Source organism: Felis catus, chromosome B1 (genome assembly GCF_018350175.1).
Source record: "Felis catus isolate Fca126 chromosome B1, F.catus_Fca126_mat1.0, whole genome shotgun sequence".
Lineage (NCBI taxonomy): Eukaryota > Metazoa > Chordata > Mammalia > Carnivora > Felidae > Felis > Felis catus.
The window spans coordinates 183,592,872-183,609,088 of NC_058371.1; the positions used below are offsets into that span (position 1 = coordinate 183,592,872).

The 16,217-nt window shown below is 38.9% G+C and overlaps 1 protein-coding gene across 7 annotated transcripts in view; it reads right to left on the bottom strand.

Moving 5' to 3' along the window:
* TBC1D19 (TBC1 domain family member 19) overlaps positions 1-16,217 on the bottom strand; it is a 148,260-nt gene that overhangs the window by 29,455 nt on the left and 102,588 nt on the right. For all 7 annotated transcript variants that reach the window (XM_045056489.1, XM_003985476.6, XM_006931184.5 and 4 more), the window contains 2 exons: positions 3,328-3,412; positions 426-470 (listed from right to left, as the gene is read on the bottom strand). In XM_045056489.1, coding sequence (XP_044912424.1) covers positions 426-470; positions 3,328-3,412 — 130 coding nt within the window. The remainder of the gene's footprint in view (positions 1-425; positions 471-3,327; positions 3,413-16,217) is intronic.

The following is a 16,217-nucleotide window of genomic DNA, read 5'->3' on the forward strand; positions in this document are numbered from 1 at the left end:
CTGATGTATTTCTTCAAGATCTCTTTACTTCATAAATACCACCCTTGTCAAATTAGAAGAACAATAAAGTGTAACACAAGGCAATACACTCAACCGATTTGAGCTCTGCTTGCTGCAGGGAAGTCAGAAGGAAGGTCCTGGATGGACCCAGTCAGTGTCCCCCAGAGGAAAATGAAACACCCTGGGCCTGAGTCCACTTAGTTTCCTTGCAGACACTACTACCGGTCTGAAGGAAAACCAGGGAGGATGTACAGAATTTAACACAAACCTACCACAAACATAGAAAAGTTAATTAAAAGAGCTATTCCATACAAGGTTTATTTTAGATAATGAATAAGTACCCATCTAAAAATAGTGTCACATTTTGTTATAAAAGCTGTAATTTCCCTATTTCCCACTAGAGGAAGCAATAGCATTACTCTTACCATTTGGTGGATAAAATACTGCATATTCTTCTAGTCCTAGTTTTCCTGTAAGAAAAAAAACAAACAAACCATAGAAGGTTTCAATATGATTAAATAAAATAAATCTTTAAAAATTAACTTATTTTGTGGATGTACTAATAATGCAACTTTAAAAGGCACAGTACGATCTCCTTTAACTTCATTTTAGGAAATGGAATTAATTTGAAAATATACCAGCTAACCTTTTGATATTAGCAAATCCTTTCATCAATTAAAGTCAATAATACAAATTTAAGTGTGAGGCAATTGATACGAAATAATGAAAAGAACAAATGCTTTCAAGTGCCTTAAGCGTTTGAGAAGCTTCTATTTAGAAGCATAGAATTGTTTTGCTAACTATGAATAATTCTAATCTGTTCATTAAAGTAAGTCCTAAGCTTTGCAGCGCCTCATTGGTTTTACATTCTTATGGAATGTGCTGAAAAGTTAACAAGTAAATGTCTTAAACCATATAGCGGTAATATTTTCTGAATCCTAAAACAGTTCATGTGGTCCAAGAATGAGGCTAAATATTGGAAAGCAGAATTGTTTCAGAAAGTGAAAGTATATTCGCTATAATCAAATATTTAAAGTAGTTTTAAAAAATATAGCTTTCCCTTAACTTTTAAGGTTCTGAGGTTCCCCCCCCCCACCTTCCATTGAATGTCTTTAGATAGCCTTTATCTTGACAGTTTTTTCTAATACCTTTCGTTGACTTTTCTACTGAAAAGTCTCATGCATTCTTGCACTTGGCTTTAAGGTAAGGTTTTTAGTTAAAAAATTTTTTTGCTCTTCTTGTTGGGGGTGGTGGCAGAGAGGGGACAAATAAGAAGAATGAGCAGTTTAGGTTAGGGTGGAGACAACAAGCACTGAGCTTGTGAGTAAGGAGAATGGAATAATGAAAGGTAGATGAGAGAGAGAGAGAGAAAGTGCGAGAAAGAGAGACAGAGAGAGGGAGATGATAGAGAGTACTAGCTGGGTACTAAATATGGGGTTAGGTGCAAACCCTTGTAAATTCCTAAGTGATAAGAGACTAGGAGTATCTTTTGTTCTATTGGGATGACCCTGGTGGACTCCTGGATGGGGACTGGTCACCAGAAAGACCAAGTCATGATTAGAACCCTGGAATTTTCAGCCCCATCTCCCATTTTCCAGAGAGGGGACAGGAGCTGGAAATGGAGTTAGTAATTGATCATACCTATGTGAAAAACCCTCCATAAAATCCCAAGTAGTCAGGTGTTCAGAGAGCTTGCAGGTGGGTGAACATATCAATATTGGGAGGCTGACACACCCCAACTCCATGGGGACAGAAGCTCCTATGCTCAGGACCCTCCTAGACCTCGCCGTATGTATGTCTTCATCTGGCTGTTCATCTGTATCCTTTATCACATCCTTTCATAAACTGGTAGATGTACGTTTCCTTGAGTTATGTGAGCTGCCCTAGCAAATTAATTGAACCCAAGGAGCAGGTTGTTGGAACCTCTAATCTATAGCTGGTTGGTCAGAGGCACAGGTGATAAACGGGGTTTTGACTGTCATCAGAAAAGTGTGTGTGTGTGTGTATGTGTGTGAGGGGTATGGCAGTCTCATGGGACTGAGCCCTCAGTCTGTGGGATCTGAGGCTATCTCTGGGTACACAGTGCAGAACTGAGTTAAATTGTAGGATGCCCAGGTGGTGTCGGAGACTTGTTTCTTGTTTTAGGGAAAATTCCCATATATTTGGTGTCAGAAGTGGAGTGTTTTATGTGAGTAGTAAATGGTACACATGGTAGAGAAACACAGTAGGAAAGAACTGGAATTTTCCCTACACAGGAAGGAAAAATAAGTTTTTCTAGTACAGTAAGATATAGCCTAGTTCCTCAAGGACCTATGATTTTGTGGGGGAGGAGTGGGAATCCTTCCACATGTAGGGAATATATATAGGCCAGAATAAATATGGTAACGTGGGATAATCAGGGAATCAAAGTGAGCTGGGTTAAGACAAAATTGACTGATAGAGGGCCTTAAAATCTTGGCTGAGTTTAGAAGTGAGCCCATTAAATAAGTTCTTCAGTCAGCTTTTTAGCAAATGATGTTAAAGAAACAAACAAGCAGACCAAACGTTTCTATAAGCTCAGTTTAGAAGCAGTGGAATTAAGAGAGCCCCCCAGTTTGGGGAGGGGGAGCCTGATCCCAGCCAGGTAATATAGGCTCATCCTAGGGCAGGGGTTACAGCAATCAGGCAGACAGTCAGACTCAGGAGATATGGGAGAAAGAGTTTATTTCTTTATGGGAACAGAGAATGATCACACACAATAGGGTTATAAGCTTTCAGTGATTGGTGTTCACCACTTAATAAAAAGGAGAAATTGAGAAAGGCTTCCTGCTGAAATTAGTTCAGCTGTCAGGTAATAGCAGGATATTGAAATAGCAATATCTGCTAGGCAGCTAGTGATAAAGAAGGGAAGAAAGCACTAAAATAGAAATTAGCGTGCTAATAGCATATAAATTACATCAAATTTTAAGTGCTGTAGAACATTTTGAGAGAAGGAATAGAGAAGTTAAAAAAAGCAGCAGAAGAAGCAAATTCATGTGATAAACTCATAGTTAGGGGGGAAAATAAAAGTCAACAGATATGACAAAAACAGCAATAGAGGAGCGAGCAAACAGGAAAGATAAAGGAGGTAACTTTAAGTGCTGCTTCTGGGAACCACCCGCCTTTGATTGTGCTGAGTTGTTCACCCGTGATTTGAGTAGGAGTTGAAAGCACGGTTACAACAATCTGAGAGGAATTTCATTAACAATAAAAAAATTAACAACACTAATATATGCTATAAAATGTAACAGGCTTGCTATGATTTTGTAAGTCTTAAAAAATACTCCCTTTATGTAACTAAAATTTTACCTCTGATGTATGATTTCGGTGGTGAAGCGCTGTTGTACGCAAAATGACCCAACACAGATGTATCCCGGGAGAAACAAAGTAATACCTAGGTACAACAGGGGAAGAAACAAACAATTAAGCACTGTTTTATAACAGGTAATTAATTCATCGCTACTTCCTTCCTAGGAGGCACTGAGGTAGAATCTTTCCGATTCAGTACTGTGCCTGGAAATGGGAGGAGTGCCCTCTGTTGGTGCACCTGCACTAAGTGTTACAGGGGATGCCAAATGCGATGGCCAAAGTTCACCCAAAGACTTCTCACTGTGAGCCCCGTAAATCTTGAACAAGCTACTAACTACCAGTTGATTCCCTTATTCTGTTTTCCATCTGGAAAAGAGAAGTAGCTGGGAGACATTTGACACGATGACAAATGTATAGGAGGACCCTAGGTAACTACGTGGCCCCACAGAGCAGCCTGGGAAGTGCAGGAAGCTGGAACTAGAGTCTCTGCGGGGATGCAGGAGCAGACAGGTGGGTGTGTCAGGGAAAGCAACTCGTGGGTATCTAGAAGGGACAGCAGCAGCGGAACGAGAGAGAGCTAAAGAGCTAATACAGGTCAGAAGCTGGTTGTCCTGACCAGCAGGTGCAGTGGGGCAAGTCGGCCTGGAGATGAAAATAGGAAGGGCAGAAAGTCAGGATCAACGATGTCCTTAGGAGGGACCGGGTTGCTGAGACCAGCTTGGAACTTGGGGGCAGGAGGTCAATTCTAAGGTGATTAGTGACAGGAAATCTGGGTCCTGGGATTGGAAAACCTGGGATTGAAAAGATGCTACTGAGAAAAGAATCGAGAATGACAGAAGGTAGAAGCCCAGTTAACAGAACAGGGGCACAAGGTCAGGGTTGGACTAGGAAGCAGGAGCCAATGGAGAAACTGTGGTCCAGGACATAAAAAGGGGGCCCAGCTTTAGAAAAAGAATAGATATGGAGATTAAGCATCAGTGAGGACCAATGGCGAAATGTACCAACCATTGCCACTGATTGACTTTTACTGTATTTTAAAAGACTACGCAAGCAATACACGGTTATGGTAAAAATTGTAAATACAGATAATCAAAAAAGGAGAAAAAAACACCTATAAGCCCATCAGTGTTAATATTCTGATGTATATCTTTCATACTGCTCGTATACATATATACATACATACATACATTTTTCAAACAATAGTTAGGCATACTATTCTATAATCTATTTTCTCTCAGTATTATAATAAATATTCCCAGTCCACATTTTTTTAATGCTGCAGAATATGCCACTATATGAATAAACGTAGTTTATCTAGCCTGTCTTTTACTGTTGAACATTTAATTACTTCCACTTTTCCCCAACTATAAACAGTGCTGAAGTAAACTTCCCTATAGCTAAATATTTATGTACACCTTTACTTAAATTCCTAAAACTGAACTAGCTGTCTGGTCAAAGCAATGGGCATTTTAAATCTGAAACTTTTGATACACATTGTCAAACTGCCCTCTAGATAGAGTTTCTCATGTTTTTGTTTTCAATAATACAGCAATAAGACAGTGTACTTTTTCTCTTATTCTCATCAAAACAGGTTATCAGCATCTTATAAGTACAAACAGCATTTTGCTTTAATTACTAATATGGTTGAACATTTTTCCGTTTGCATTTATTTTGTTATTTTCCAGCTCATCATTTTAGTCCATTTTAAAATAGATGTTTTTAAAATTATTGATTTGTTTACATTTCTTGTATATTAACAATTCTGACCTTTGGTCTAATTACATGTTTCAAATGGCTTTGCTGAAACAATTTATTTTGACACAGAGATGTTCTTTTTGTTTGTTTGTTTGTTTGTTTGTTTGTTTGTTTATTTTTGAGAGAGACAGAGTGTGAGTGGGGGAGGAGCAGAGAGAGAGGGAGAAACAGAATCGGAAGCAGGATCTAGGCTCTGAGCTGTCAGCACAGAGCCTGATGTAGGACTCGAACCCACGAACCATAAGATCATGACCTGAGCCAAAGCCAGACGCTTAACTAACTGAGCCACCCAGGCGCCCCCTGACACAGAGATGTTCTTAATTTTTATGTGCTCAAATCTCCCAAAACTTTAATGCTTAGAAAGTTCCTCCCCACATTTAAAATATTCTCTGTATATTCACCTAGATTATGAAAGTCTTTAGGGTTTTTCATCAAATATTTCTGGTTATTCCCCTTTGGGTATATGTCAGCCTGTCTTTTCCAGCCCCTGTGGGGTTAGGTGTGGCCATGTGATTTGCTCTTCAGTCAATGAAATACATACGTGTCATTTGAAAATTTCTGAATGAAAGCTTCAAGAATTGGAGCAGTAACCACATTCCTTTTCCCTCTGCATGGCAACCGCCAGTGTTCTAGACAGTGGTTACTCTATCAGCCTAGGTTCTGGAGTGAGGATGACACAGACCTAGGTCCCATCCTATCAGAGGGACATGACCACGAGCAAGAAATCTCAACCTGTGTTGAGATTTTTTACTTGTATGTTATCACAGTATAACCCAGCGCATCCTGACTCAAACAGGAAATTGTGTCTAGCATTTTTTTAGTGGCTTAAAACAATAAAAATTTATTCTCTCACAGTTCTACTGGGCCAGAAATCCAAAATCAAGGTATAGGCAGGGCCATACTCCTTCCAGAGCTTCTGGGGGAGATTCCTCCCTGCCTCTTCCAGCTTCTGGTGTCTCCAAGTGTTCCTTGGCTTGAAACTGTACAGCTCTAATCTCAGCCTCCAAATTCACATATCTTTTCGTCTTCTCTCTCCTCTAGGTCTCTCTCTCTCTCTCTCTCTCTCTCTCTCTCTCTCTCTCTCTCTCTTTCTCTCTCTGTCTCCCTCTCGTTGAAGTATAGTTGATATACAATGTTGTATTAGTTTCGGAATTGTGATTCCACAATTCTATACATTGAGCAGTGCAACCCTTGCTAAGTATAGTTACCTCCTAACACTATACGAAGTTATTATTTTCTTGACTATATTCCCTATGTTGTATTTTTCATTCTTATGACTTATCTATTTTATAACTTGAAGCTTATGCCTCTTATTCACCTATTTTGCCTATCCCCTCACCCGTCTCTAGTCTGGCAACCACCAGTTTTTTCTCTGTATTTATAAATCTGTTTTTTGGATTGTTCATTTGTTTTGTTTTCTTAGACTCCACATGTAAGTGAAATCACATGGCATTTGTCTTTCTCTGTCTGACTTGTTTCACTTGGTATAATACATTCTAGATTCATTCATGTTGCTGCAAATGGCAAGAGAGATGAATGGATAAAGAAGTTGTGGTATAGAAATACAATGGATTACTACTCAGCCATAAAAAAAAGAATGAAATCTTCCCACTTGCCTAGCATTTTTTGATAAATTCATTTTGTGGTAAATGTATTAACCCATTTGGAACTCTGTTTGAAACTGTACCACTCGAGTTGAAATTCTATTCCACTACTTACTAGCTGTGTGACATTGGGCAAGTTACCAGACTTCTTGGTGTTTCAATATCCTCACGTGTAATATGCAGACCCTAAGAATACCTACATCAGAGGCTATTGTGGGATTAATTAATATACATAAAGTGTGTAGAAAAGTGCCTAGCAAATGGTGAATATTATTAAAATGTTAGCTGCAATTACTATTACCACTACTATTATTTTAATTTTATTCTATACTCTGTATTTTCCCCACTGCATATTTAATTTGGGGCTTGTTTTTATTTTATTTTATTTTATTTTTTAAAGTTTATTTATTTATGTTTGAGAGAGACAGAGAGAGAGAGAGAGACAGAGAGAGAGACAGACAGAGCACACGAGTAGGGGAGTGGCAGAGAGACAGGAGAGAGAGAGAATCTCAAGCAGATTCTGCACTGCCAGCGCAGAGCCCAATGTGGGGCCTGAACTCACGAACTGCAAGACCATGATCCGAGCTGAAACCAAGAGTTGGAAGCTTAACCGAATGAGCCACCCAGGTACCCCTGGGATTTGTTTTTATTTATATGGCTCACGACTGTCGTGTTTCTTCAACTTTAAATTTTGTTTATCCTCATTTCTGGAAAATTCTCAACCATTATCTTTTTGAATAATGCCTTTGCCCCATTCTCTATTCACTTCTACTTGACTCCTATGACACGTAGGACTGAGCTACACTTACTCAACCTGCCATATCTCTTAATTACTTTTATTATGTGCCCCATTCTGAATGACTTCTACAGATGTTATCTTTTAAGAATCAGTTCACTAATTCTTTCCTTCTGTTTCTACAATGTACCAGGCACTGTTCCAGGTGCTTAGTGCTTGGAAAGATGGAGTTACTATCAACTGAAATAGGGAAAGTTGAGTGGAACAATTTTGGGAGTGAGATCAGGGTTCAGTTTTCAACATACCAAATTCGAGATATCTCCAAAAATCTAAGTGGAGGTATTGAATAGGCAGTTGGAGATTGGGAGAGAAGTTTGGACTGAAGATGTAAATTTAGAAGGTATCAACATATACATGATAATGAAAATCACAAGAGAGTTGAACTTGGTGAAATCAGCAAGTGAGTGAGTATAACTAGAAAAAGACCAAGAACTGAGACCTGAGGCACTTGAACATTAAGATATGAAGGAGAAGGGAAGGAACGAGTCTTAGAGATTGAGGAAAACCAAGAGAGGTAGATTTCCCATGATGCTAATAAAGGGGTGTTAGGACCTCTCATTAGCATGGGTCCCTTTGGCTGCTGGGAATTGCTGGGAGGTATAGCATGCTCTAAATAAGGAGGGCAAATCAGGCTGTGATCAGAAAATGTTTCTATGTATGCATTTCTAATAAACTGCCTAATATGATCTCAGAAAAATGGGCCCTGAACTTCTTACTGTTCTAATAATTTGTCATGATTTTCCCCTTGTTCTAAAGAACTATGTGTGTTCTTACCTAATTATGATTTATTTGTAACATTATATTCTCTATCTTTAAAAGGTTTCCCAAATTATATAAGCTTCAGGTTCCCTAAATGCTAGATTTGCCTCTGGTGACCAGTAAAGTAAGAGAAGAACCAGAAAGAGTGTGGTGTCTTAAAAGCCAAGTGAAGACAGGGCACAACTGGGTCACATGCTGTTAAGAGATCAGTTAAGAGGAGGACTGACCACCGGTCATTGGATTTAGTTATTGGGAACCTTCCCAACAGCAGTGTCAGCTCCAAAGGTAGAACATATCTGTTTTGTTTTTTTAAATATATATTTTAAATCAATTAATTTTGAAAGAGAGAGAGAAAGAGCATGAGTAGGGGAGAGGCAGAGAGAGAGAGGGAGACAGAGAATTCCAAGCAGTCTCCGCACTGGCAGCACAGAGTCTGATGCGAGGCTCGAACTCACAAACCGGAAGGTCATGACCTGAGCCGAAACCAAGAGTCGGATGCTTAACCGACTGAGCCACCCAGTGCCGCTGTTTTTCGGTTTTTTTTTAAAGTTAACAATGAATTTCAGACATCCTTTCATACCAGTACATATGAACACATTGCTACTTTATATAGAGCTGCTTCATTTTAAGAGCTACCTTGCATTTCATTATAAGTATACACCATAATTTATTTAATGGGTTAGTCCCTTATAAAAGAACATTCAAATAATTTTCAATTTTATGCTATTTCTTGCAGTGCCAAAATAATTTGCCTTTTACTGTGTCATTTCATACACATATGAGTATCTCTGTAGGGCAAATACATAGAAATATAATACATAGAATAGAATTTACAAGAGTAAATAATTTTAATATTTTATTTGATAAATATGCATTTAATTGAATTATTTTATTAGTTCTAATAGCTTTCAGTTAATTCCTTTGAATTTTTATACATCTATACTTGATAATAATTTTATATTCTTTCTGACATCTATAACTCCAATTTATATGAAAACGTGACAGACCAAAGGTTTTGACCTTTGGGATGCAACAAAGTCAGTCCTAAGGAAGTATGTTGCAATTCAGGCCTATCTCAAGAAGCAAGAAAGGTCCCAAATATACAACCTAACCTTACACCTCAAGGAGGTAGAAAGGAAACAGAAAATAAAGCCTAAACCCAACAGAAGAAGGGAAATGATAAAGATTAGAGCAGAAATAAACAATAGAAACAAACAAACACAAAAACCCCAGTAGAACAGATCAATGAAACTAAGAGCTGGTTTTTTGAAAAAATTAACAAAATTGATAAACCCTTAGCCCAATTTATCAAAGAGAGGACCCAAATAGATAAAACCAATGAAAGAGGAGAGATCACAGCCAATAAAGACCACAGAAATACAAACACTTATAAGAGAATACTATGAAAAATTATATGCCAACAAACTGGGCAATCGGGAAGAAATGGACAAATTCCTAGAAACTCACAAACTACCAAAACTGAAATAGGGAGAAATAAAAAATTTGAACAGACCCATAACCAGCAAAGAAATTGAATCAGTAATCAAAAATCTCCCAACAAACAAGAGTCCTGGGCCAGATGGCTTCCCAGGGAAATTCTACCAGACATTTAAAGAAGAGCTTAATACATATTCTTCTCAAACTGTTCCAGAAAAAATAGAAATGGAAGGAAAACTTCCAAACTCATTCTATGAAGTCAACACTACCTTGATTCCAAACTAGACAAAGACCCCACTAAAAAGGAGAATTACTGGCCAATATTCCTGATAAACATGGATGCAAATATTATCAACAAGATACTAGCAAATTGAATTCAACAGTACACTAAAAGAATTATTCACCGTGATCAATTGGGATTTATTCCTGGGCTGCAGGGCCAGTTCAATATTGGCAAATTAATCAACGTGATTTATCACATTAATAAAACAAAGAATAAGAACCATATGATCCTGTCAATAGAGGCAGATAAAGCATTTGAAAAACAGATCATCCATTCTTGATAAAAACCCTCAACAAAGTAGGGATAGATGGAGCATACCTCAACATTATAAAGGCCATTTATGAAAGACCCATAGCTAATATCACCCTCAATGGGGAAAAACTGAGACCCTTACCCCTATGGTCAGAAACAAGACAAGGATGTCCACGCTCACCATTACTATTTAACATAGTACTGGAAATCTTAGCCTCAGCAATCAGAGAACAAAAAGAAATAAAAGGCATCCAAATCAGCAAGGAAGAAGTTAAACTTTCACTATTTGCAGATAACATGATACTCTAGAAACCTGAAAGAAAGTCCACAAAAAAAAAAAAAAACACGCTAGAACTAACGCATGAATTTAGCAAAGTTGCAGGATATAAAACCAATGTGCAGAAATCTGTTGCATTTCTCTATAGCAATAAGAAAATCAAGGAATCTATCCCATTTGCAATTGCACCAAAAACAGATACACAGGAAAAAAACCAACTAGAAAGGTAAAAGATCTGTACTCTGAAAACTATCAAAACTTATAAAAGAAATTGAAGAGGAAACAAAGAAATGGAAAAGTGTTCCATGTTCATGGATTGGAAGAACATCGTTAAAATGTCTATTCTACCCAAAGCAATCTACACATTTAATGCCATCCCTAGCAAAATGCCACCAGCATTTTTTGCAGAGCTAGAACAGACAATCCTAAAATTTGTATAGAACCACAAAAGACCCCACATAGCCAAAACAATCCTGAAAAAGAAAAGCAAAACTGGAAGCATCACAATTCTGGATTTCAAGCTATATTACAAAGCTGTAGTCATCAAGACAATAGGGTACTGGCACAAAAACAGACACATAGATTAATGGAACAGAATAGAAAACCCAGAAATGGACCCATAACTGGATGGCCAATGAATCTTTGACAAAGCAGGAAAGAATATTCAAAGGCAAAAAGATAGTTTCTTCAACAAATGGTGTTGGGAAAATTGTACGGCAACATGCAGAAGAACTAAACTGGACCACTTTCTTACACCATACACAAAAATAAATTCAAAATGGATGAAAGACCTGAACGCGAGACAGGAAACAATCAAAATCCTACAGGAGAACACGGGCAGCAACCTCTTTGACCTCAGCCAGAGCAACTTCTTACTAGACACATCGCTGAAGGAAGGCAAGGGAGACAGAAGCAAACATGAACTATTGGGACTTCGTCAAGATAATATGCTTTTGCACAGTGAAGGAAATGATCAACAAAACTAAAAGCCAGCGTACAGAATGGGAGCAGATATTTGCAAATGACATATCTGACAAAGGGTTAGTATCCAAAGTCTATAAAAAACTTACCAAACTCAACATCCCAAAAACAAATAACCCAGTTAAGAAATGGGCAGGGGCGCCTGGGTGGCGCAGTCGGTTAAGCATCCGACTTCAGCCAGGTCATGATCTCGCGGTCCATGAGTTCGAGCCCCGCGTCGGGCTCTGGGTTGATGGCTCAGAGCCTGGAGCCTGTTTCCGATTCTGTGTCTCCCTCTCTCTCTGTCCCTCCCCCGTTCATGCTCTGTCTCTCTCTGTCCCAAAAATAAATGAACGTTGAAAAAAAAAAAAAAAAAAAAAAAAAAAAGAAATGGGCAGAAGACATGAATAGACACTTTTCCAAAGAAGACATCCAGATGGCTAACAGACACATGAAAAGATGCTCAACCACACAAGTCATCAGGGAAACACAAATCAAAACCATGATGAGATACCACTTCACACCTGTCAGAATGGCTAAGATGAACAACATAGGAAACAACAGGTATTGAGGATCCAGAGAGAGGGGAACCCTTTTGCACTGTTAGTGGGAATGCAAACTGGTACAGCCACTCTTATAAAAAGAAATTGAGGGGCGCCTGGGTGGCGCAGTCGGTTAAGCGTCCGACTTCAGCCAGGTCACGATCTCGCGGTCCGTGAGTTCGAGCCCCGCGTCGGGCTCTGGGCTGATGGCTCGGAGCCTGGAGCCTGTTTCCGATTCTGTGTCTCCCTCTCTCTCTGCCCCTCCCCCATTCATGCTCTGTCTCTCTCTGTCCCAAAAATAAAATAAACGTTGAAAAAAAAAAGAAAAAGAAAAAGAAAAAGAAATTGAACAGTATGGAGGTTCCTCAAAAAACTAAAAACAGACCTACCCTATGATCTAGCAATTGCACTATTAGGTATTTACCCGAAGGTTACAAAAATACAGATTTGAAGGGGATACATGCACCCCAATGTTTATAGCAGCATTATCAACAATAGCTAAACTATGAACAGAGCCCAAATGTCCATCAAATGATGAATGGATAAAGAAGATGCGATGTACATATTTACAGTGGAATATTACTCAGCCATCTAAAAGAATGAAATCTTGCCATTTGCAATGACATGGATGGAGCTAGAATGTATTATGATAAGCGAAATAAGTCAATGAGAAAGACAAATACCATGTGATTTCATTCATTTGTGGAACTTAAGAAACAAAACAGATAAACACATGGGAATGGGAAGGAAGAGAGGGAAACAAACCACAAGAGACTCTTAATGATAGAGAACAAACTATGGGTTGACAGAGGGAGGTGGGCTAGATGGGTGGCTAGATGGGTGATGGGTATTAAGGAAGGCACTTGTGATGAGCACTGGGGGTTGAATCACTGAATTCTACTCCTGAAACCAATATTGCACTGTATGTTAACTAACTAGCTATATATTTGTTCTAAGCAACTAAATTTGTGGTAATTTGTTATAACAGCACTAATAAACTATACAAGTAAAATAACTAATAAAGTAATACAGCCAATATAATAATAAACTAAAACAACCAATAATAAACTAATACAATTAAAGTAAAATAAAATAATGCAAAAGAAATATTCCTACACATATCTTTCTAGCATTGTCTGGAGGGAAAACAATTCCTAAAGAAATGTTTTCATTAACTTTCCCTTAGCAGGCTACTGGGACCATACTAATGTCAGGAGAAGTTCTGTGCTTAAATATATACTCCTTAAGTCTTTGGCCGCAGAGAAGGCAAGATATTTGAGACCACTCTATAGAGAATATTGGTGCCTGTAAAGAGATGTTGCCAGAGAGAGGTCATACGTCAGACATTATGCACTAGTGTGCCAGCCTCGTGTGCAAGCGAAGATCTGCCAACTTCCATTCTAACCAGAGTTGTTTTAGCTTCTGAGATACCAATTTGGTAACTGTAAGGAAGTAACAGTTCAATTGTAAATTTGCTATAAGATGTCGTGAAGGTGCCCGGGCAGCTCAGTCGCTTAAGCGTCTGACTCTTGATTTTGGCTTAGGTCATCGTCTCATGATTTCTGGGTTTGGGCCCCGTGTTGAGCTCCACACTGGCAGTGCAGAGCCTGCTTGGAACTCTCTCGCTCCCCTTCTCCCTGCCCCACCGCAATTCGCACGTGCTCTCTTTCTCTCTCTCAAAATAAATGAACTTTTTTAAAAAAGTTGTGATTATATACAGATGACAATTTCAGTGAACCAGAAATTAACTGGATAATTAACTAGAAAGCTTAACTTTGATTACTCAGTAATTAAGTGAAAACTGAACTTGATGAGGATGAGGTCACACATGGTAATGACATACTTTATTTAGAAGAGCTGTAAGAACTTGCATGTGTAAGTCTCAACTACGGTTTACACAGCGGAATTACACCTAAAATGTCTATATATAGCTACAAAAGATTTACTCGAGCCTACAGTTTTCTTTAGTGTCTTGAAAAAATTTATGGTGAATGTTTCTAAGAAATAAGTTATTAAAAAGCACATAAGAAACAATGGGTATCAATTGGAAATCACTTAGAACTATTACACAACTTTTTTCACTTATGGCTCTTGCATTTTTACTCACACCAATGTGGAGAATTTCAAATGATAAATTTGCACAAACGATTCTTAAAACACTCTTCCCTGATTTGAATTTTCATAAATGAAAGGGCAAAGTGGCTTACAAGGGCTTTGAAATTGGGCGGATCTGGCCTCGGCTCTGAGTCTCTGCTTCTTCATCCGTAGAATGGGAATAAACCGACCTTGCAGATAAGAATTCCTTTTAAAGTAAATAAAGTATCTGCAGCAGATCCTGGAACTTAACAGGCCATGCATAAATAGGTGATAACAGTGCTAACAATCTCACTTGCAATGATTGGAGAATACTGGGAGAAAAATAAAAACAAAAAAAAAACAACAAAGGCCTCTTTCTGGTCTAGTTTCTTGCTTAGGCACGGGCTCTCATCTTCTTATCACATTCTTATAAGAAAAAAACAAACTTTTCAAACCTTCCCCTTCTCTGTGTGACTTCCAACCTGTACATTCTTTCTGAATTCCCGGGGCCACCATGCTTGTAACTATCCGAAACCGGAAAATCCAGTCATTCTTGATTCTCCACCTACATATTTAGCCAGTTACGGAAATCGACCTTTGATGGCTTGCTCGCTCTCTCCCTCTCTCTCTCTCTCTCTCTCTCTCTCTCTCTCTCTCTCTTTCTCTCCCTCTCTCCTTCCAACAAATATTTACTGAACACATACTGTGTGGCAGGCACTGTTCAAAATAATATTGTATGTCACATGCTACGTGCAATGGAAAAAAATAATGCAGACAAGACAGATAACACAGGCACATACATTGGGAGAAGTTTGCTACTTAAATTAGCGACCTAGAAGTGGTCAGGAAATGAGCCTGGGGTAATAAGATTTTTGGTAGAAGAAAAGCCCCCTGGAAGCACATAGGTAAGTCTAGAATTTAAGGGAAAGGTCCAGAAAGAGATATAAAATGGGGAGTTGTCAGTATAAAGATGATATAAAACTGTGAGAATAGATGAGATCACCAAATGCAAAGAGAAAAAAAAAAGAGGTCCAGAGACTTATCCTTGGGGTACTCCAGGGTAAGACAAGGAGATGAGACACGAGACAAGGTGAATGAGAATGCCAGCCGGTAAGAGAGAAGGCAACTAAAACACACAATATCCTAGAAGACAAGTGAATAAAGAGAAGACAAGGAAAGGGGGGTGATTAATTGAATGAAATGAGTAAGACGAGAAGTGGGAACAAGATTCTGCAATATGAAGTCGCTTGTGACTTAGTGGACTTGTGACTTTAGTGGAACAGTTGGACAAAAAGAAATGAAATAAAGGAGGATTCAAGAGAGAATAGGAGGATGGAAATTGAAAACGATATCTACGGATTTTTTTAAAAGAGGTTTTGCTGAATAAGGGAACAGAGGAATGGGGTTGTAGCTGGAAGAATAGGGATCAAGAAAGATTTTTGTTTCATTTTATTTTGCTTTGTTTTTTAGATGAGAGGGATGACAACACATTTGTACACTGAGAGGAGCGATCCAATAGATAGGGGAAAATTGACAGTAGAAAAACTAATGGGAGCACCCGGCTGGCTCAGTCCGTTAAGCGTCTGACCCTTGATTTCAGCTCAGGTCATGATCTCACGGTTTGTGAGTGTGAAGTCCTTGTGGGGGCTCTGCGCTGACGGCGTTGAGCCTGCTTGGGATTCTCTCTCTCCCTGCCCCTCCCCCTGCTCACATGTGCACTCTCTCTCTCTCTCAATAAATAAACTTCAAAAAAAAGAAGAAGAAGAAAAGAAAAGCTAACAACTGCACTGCTTTTGAGTGCCAAAGGGACATGAGTTTTAGTGTCCAGATGCAGATGTTGGTTTTCTCATAGACAAAAGCTAGGGCAGTTTATCTCTAGTAACATGAAAGAAAAGCTGAGCATATGGGTGCAGGTACAGTGCGTATGGTGCTGGGAATATGTGGGGCGGGGGGGGTCTCTTCTCAGAGCTTTCACTTTTTTCAGAAAGAGGACTCAAAGCCATCATCTGAAAAAGAGGTGGGGGTATGAAGATTCGGGAAGTGTGCAAAGTCATCGAAGAGACTGGCTAGATAACAGAATGGATGGATGACTGGGCTAGGGAAATGAAGTAGAATATCTGATATCTGGGCAGAAGGAACAACTCTCTGG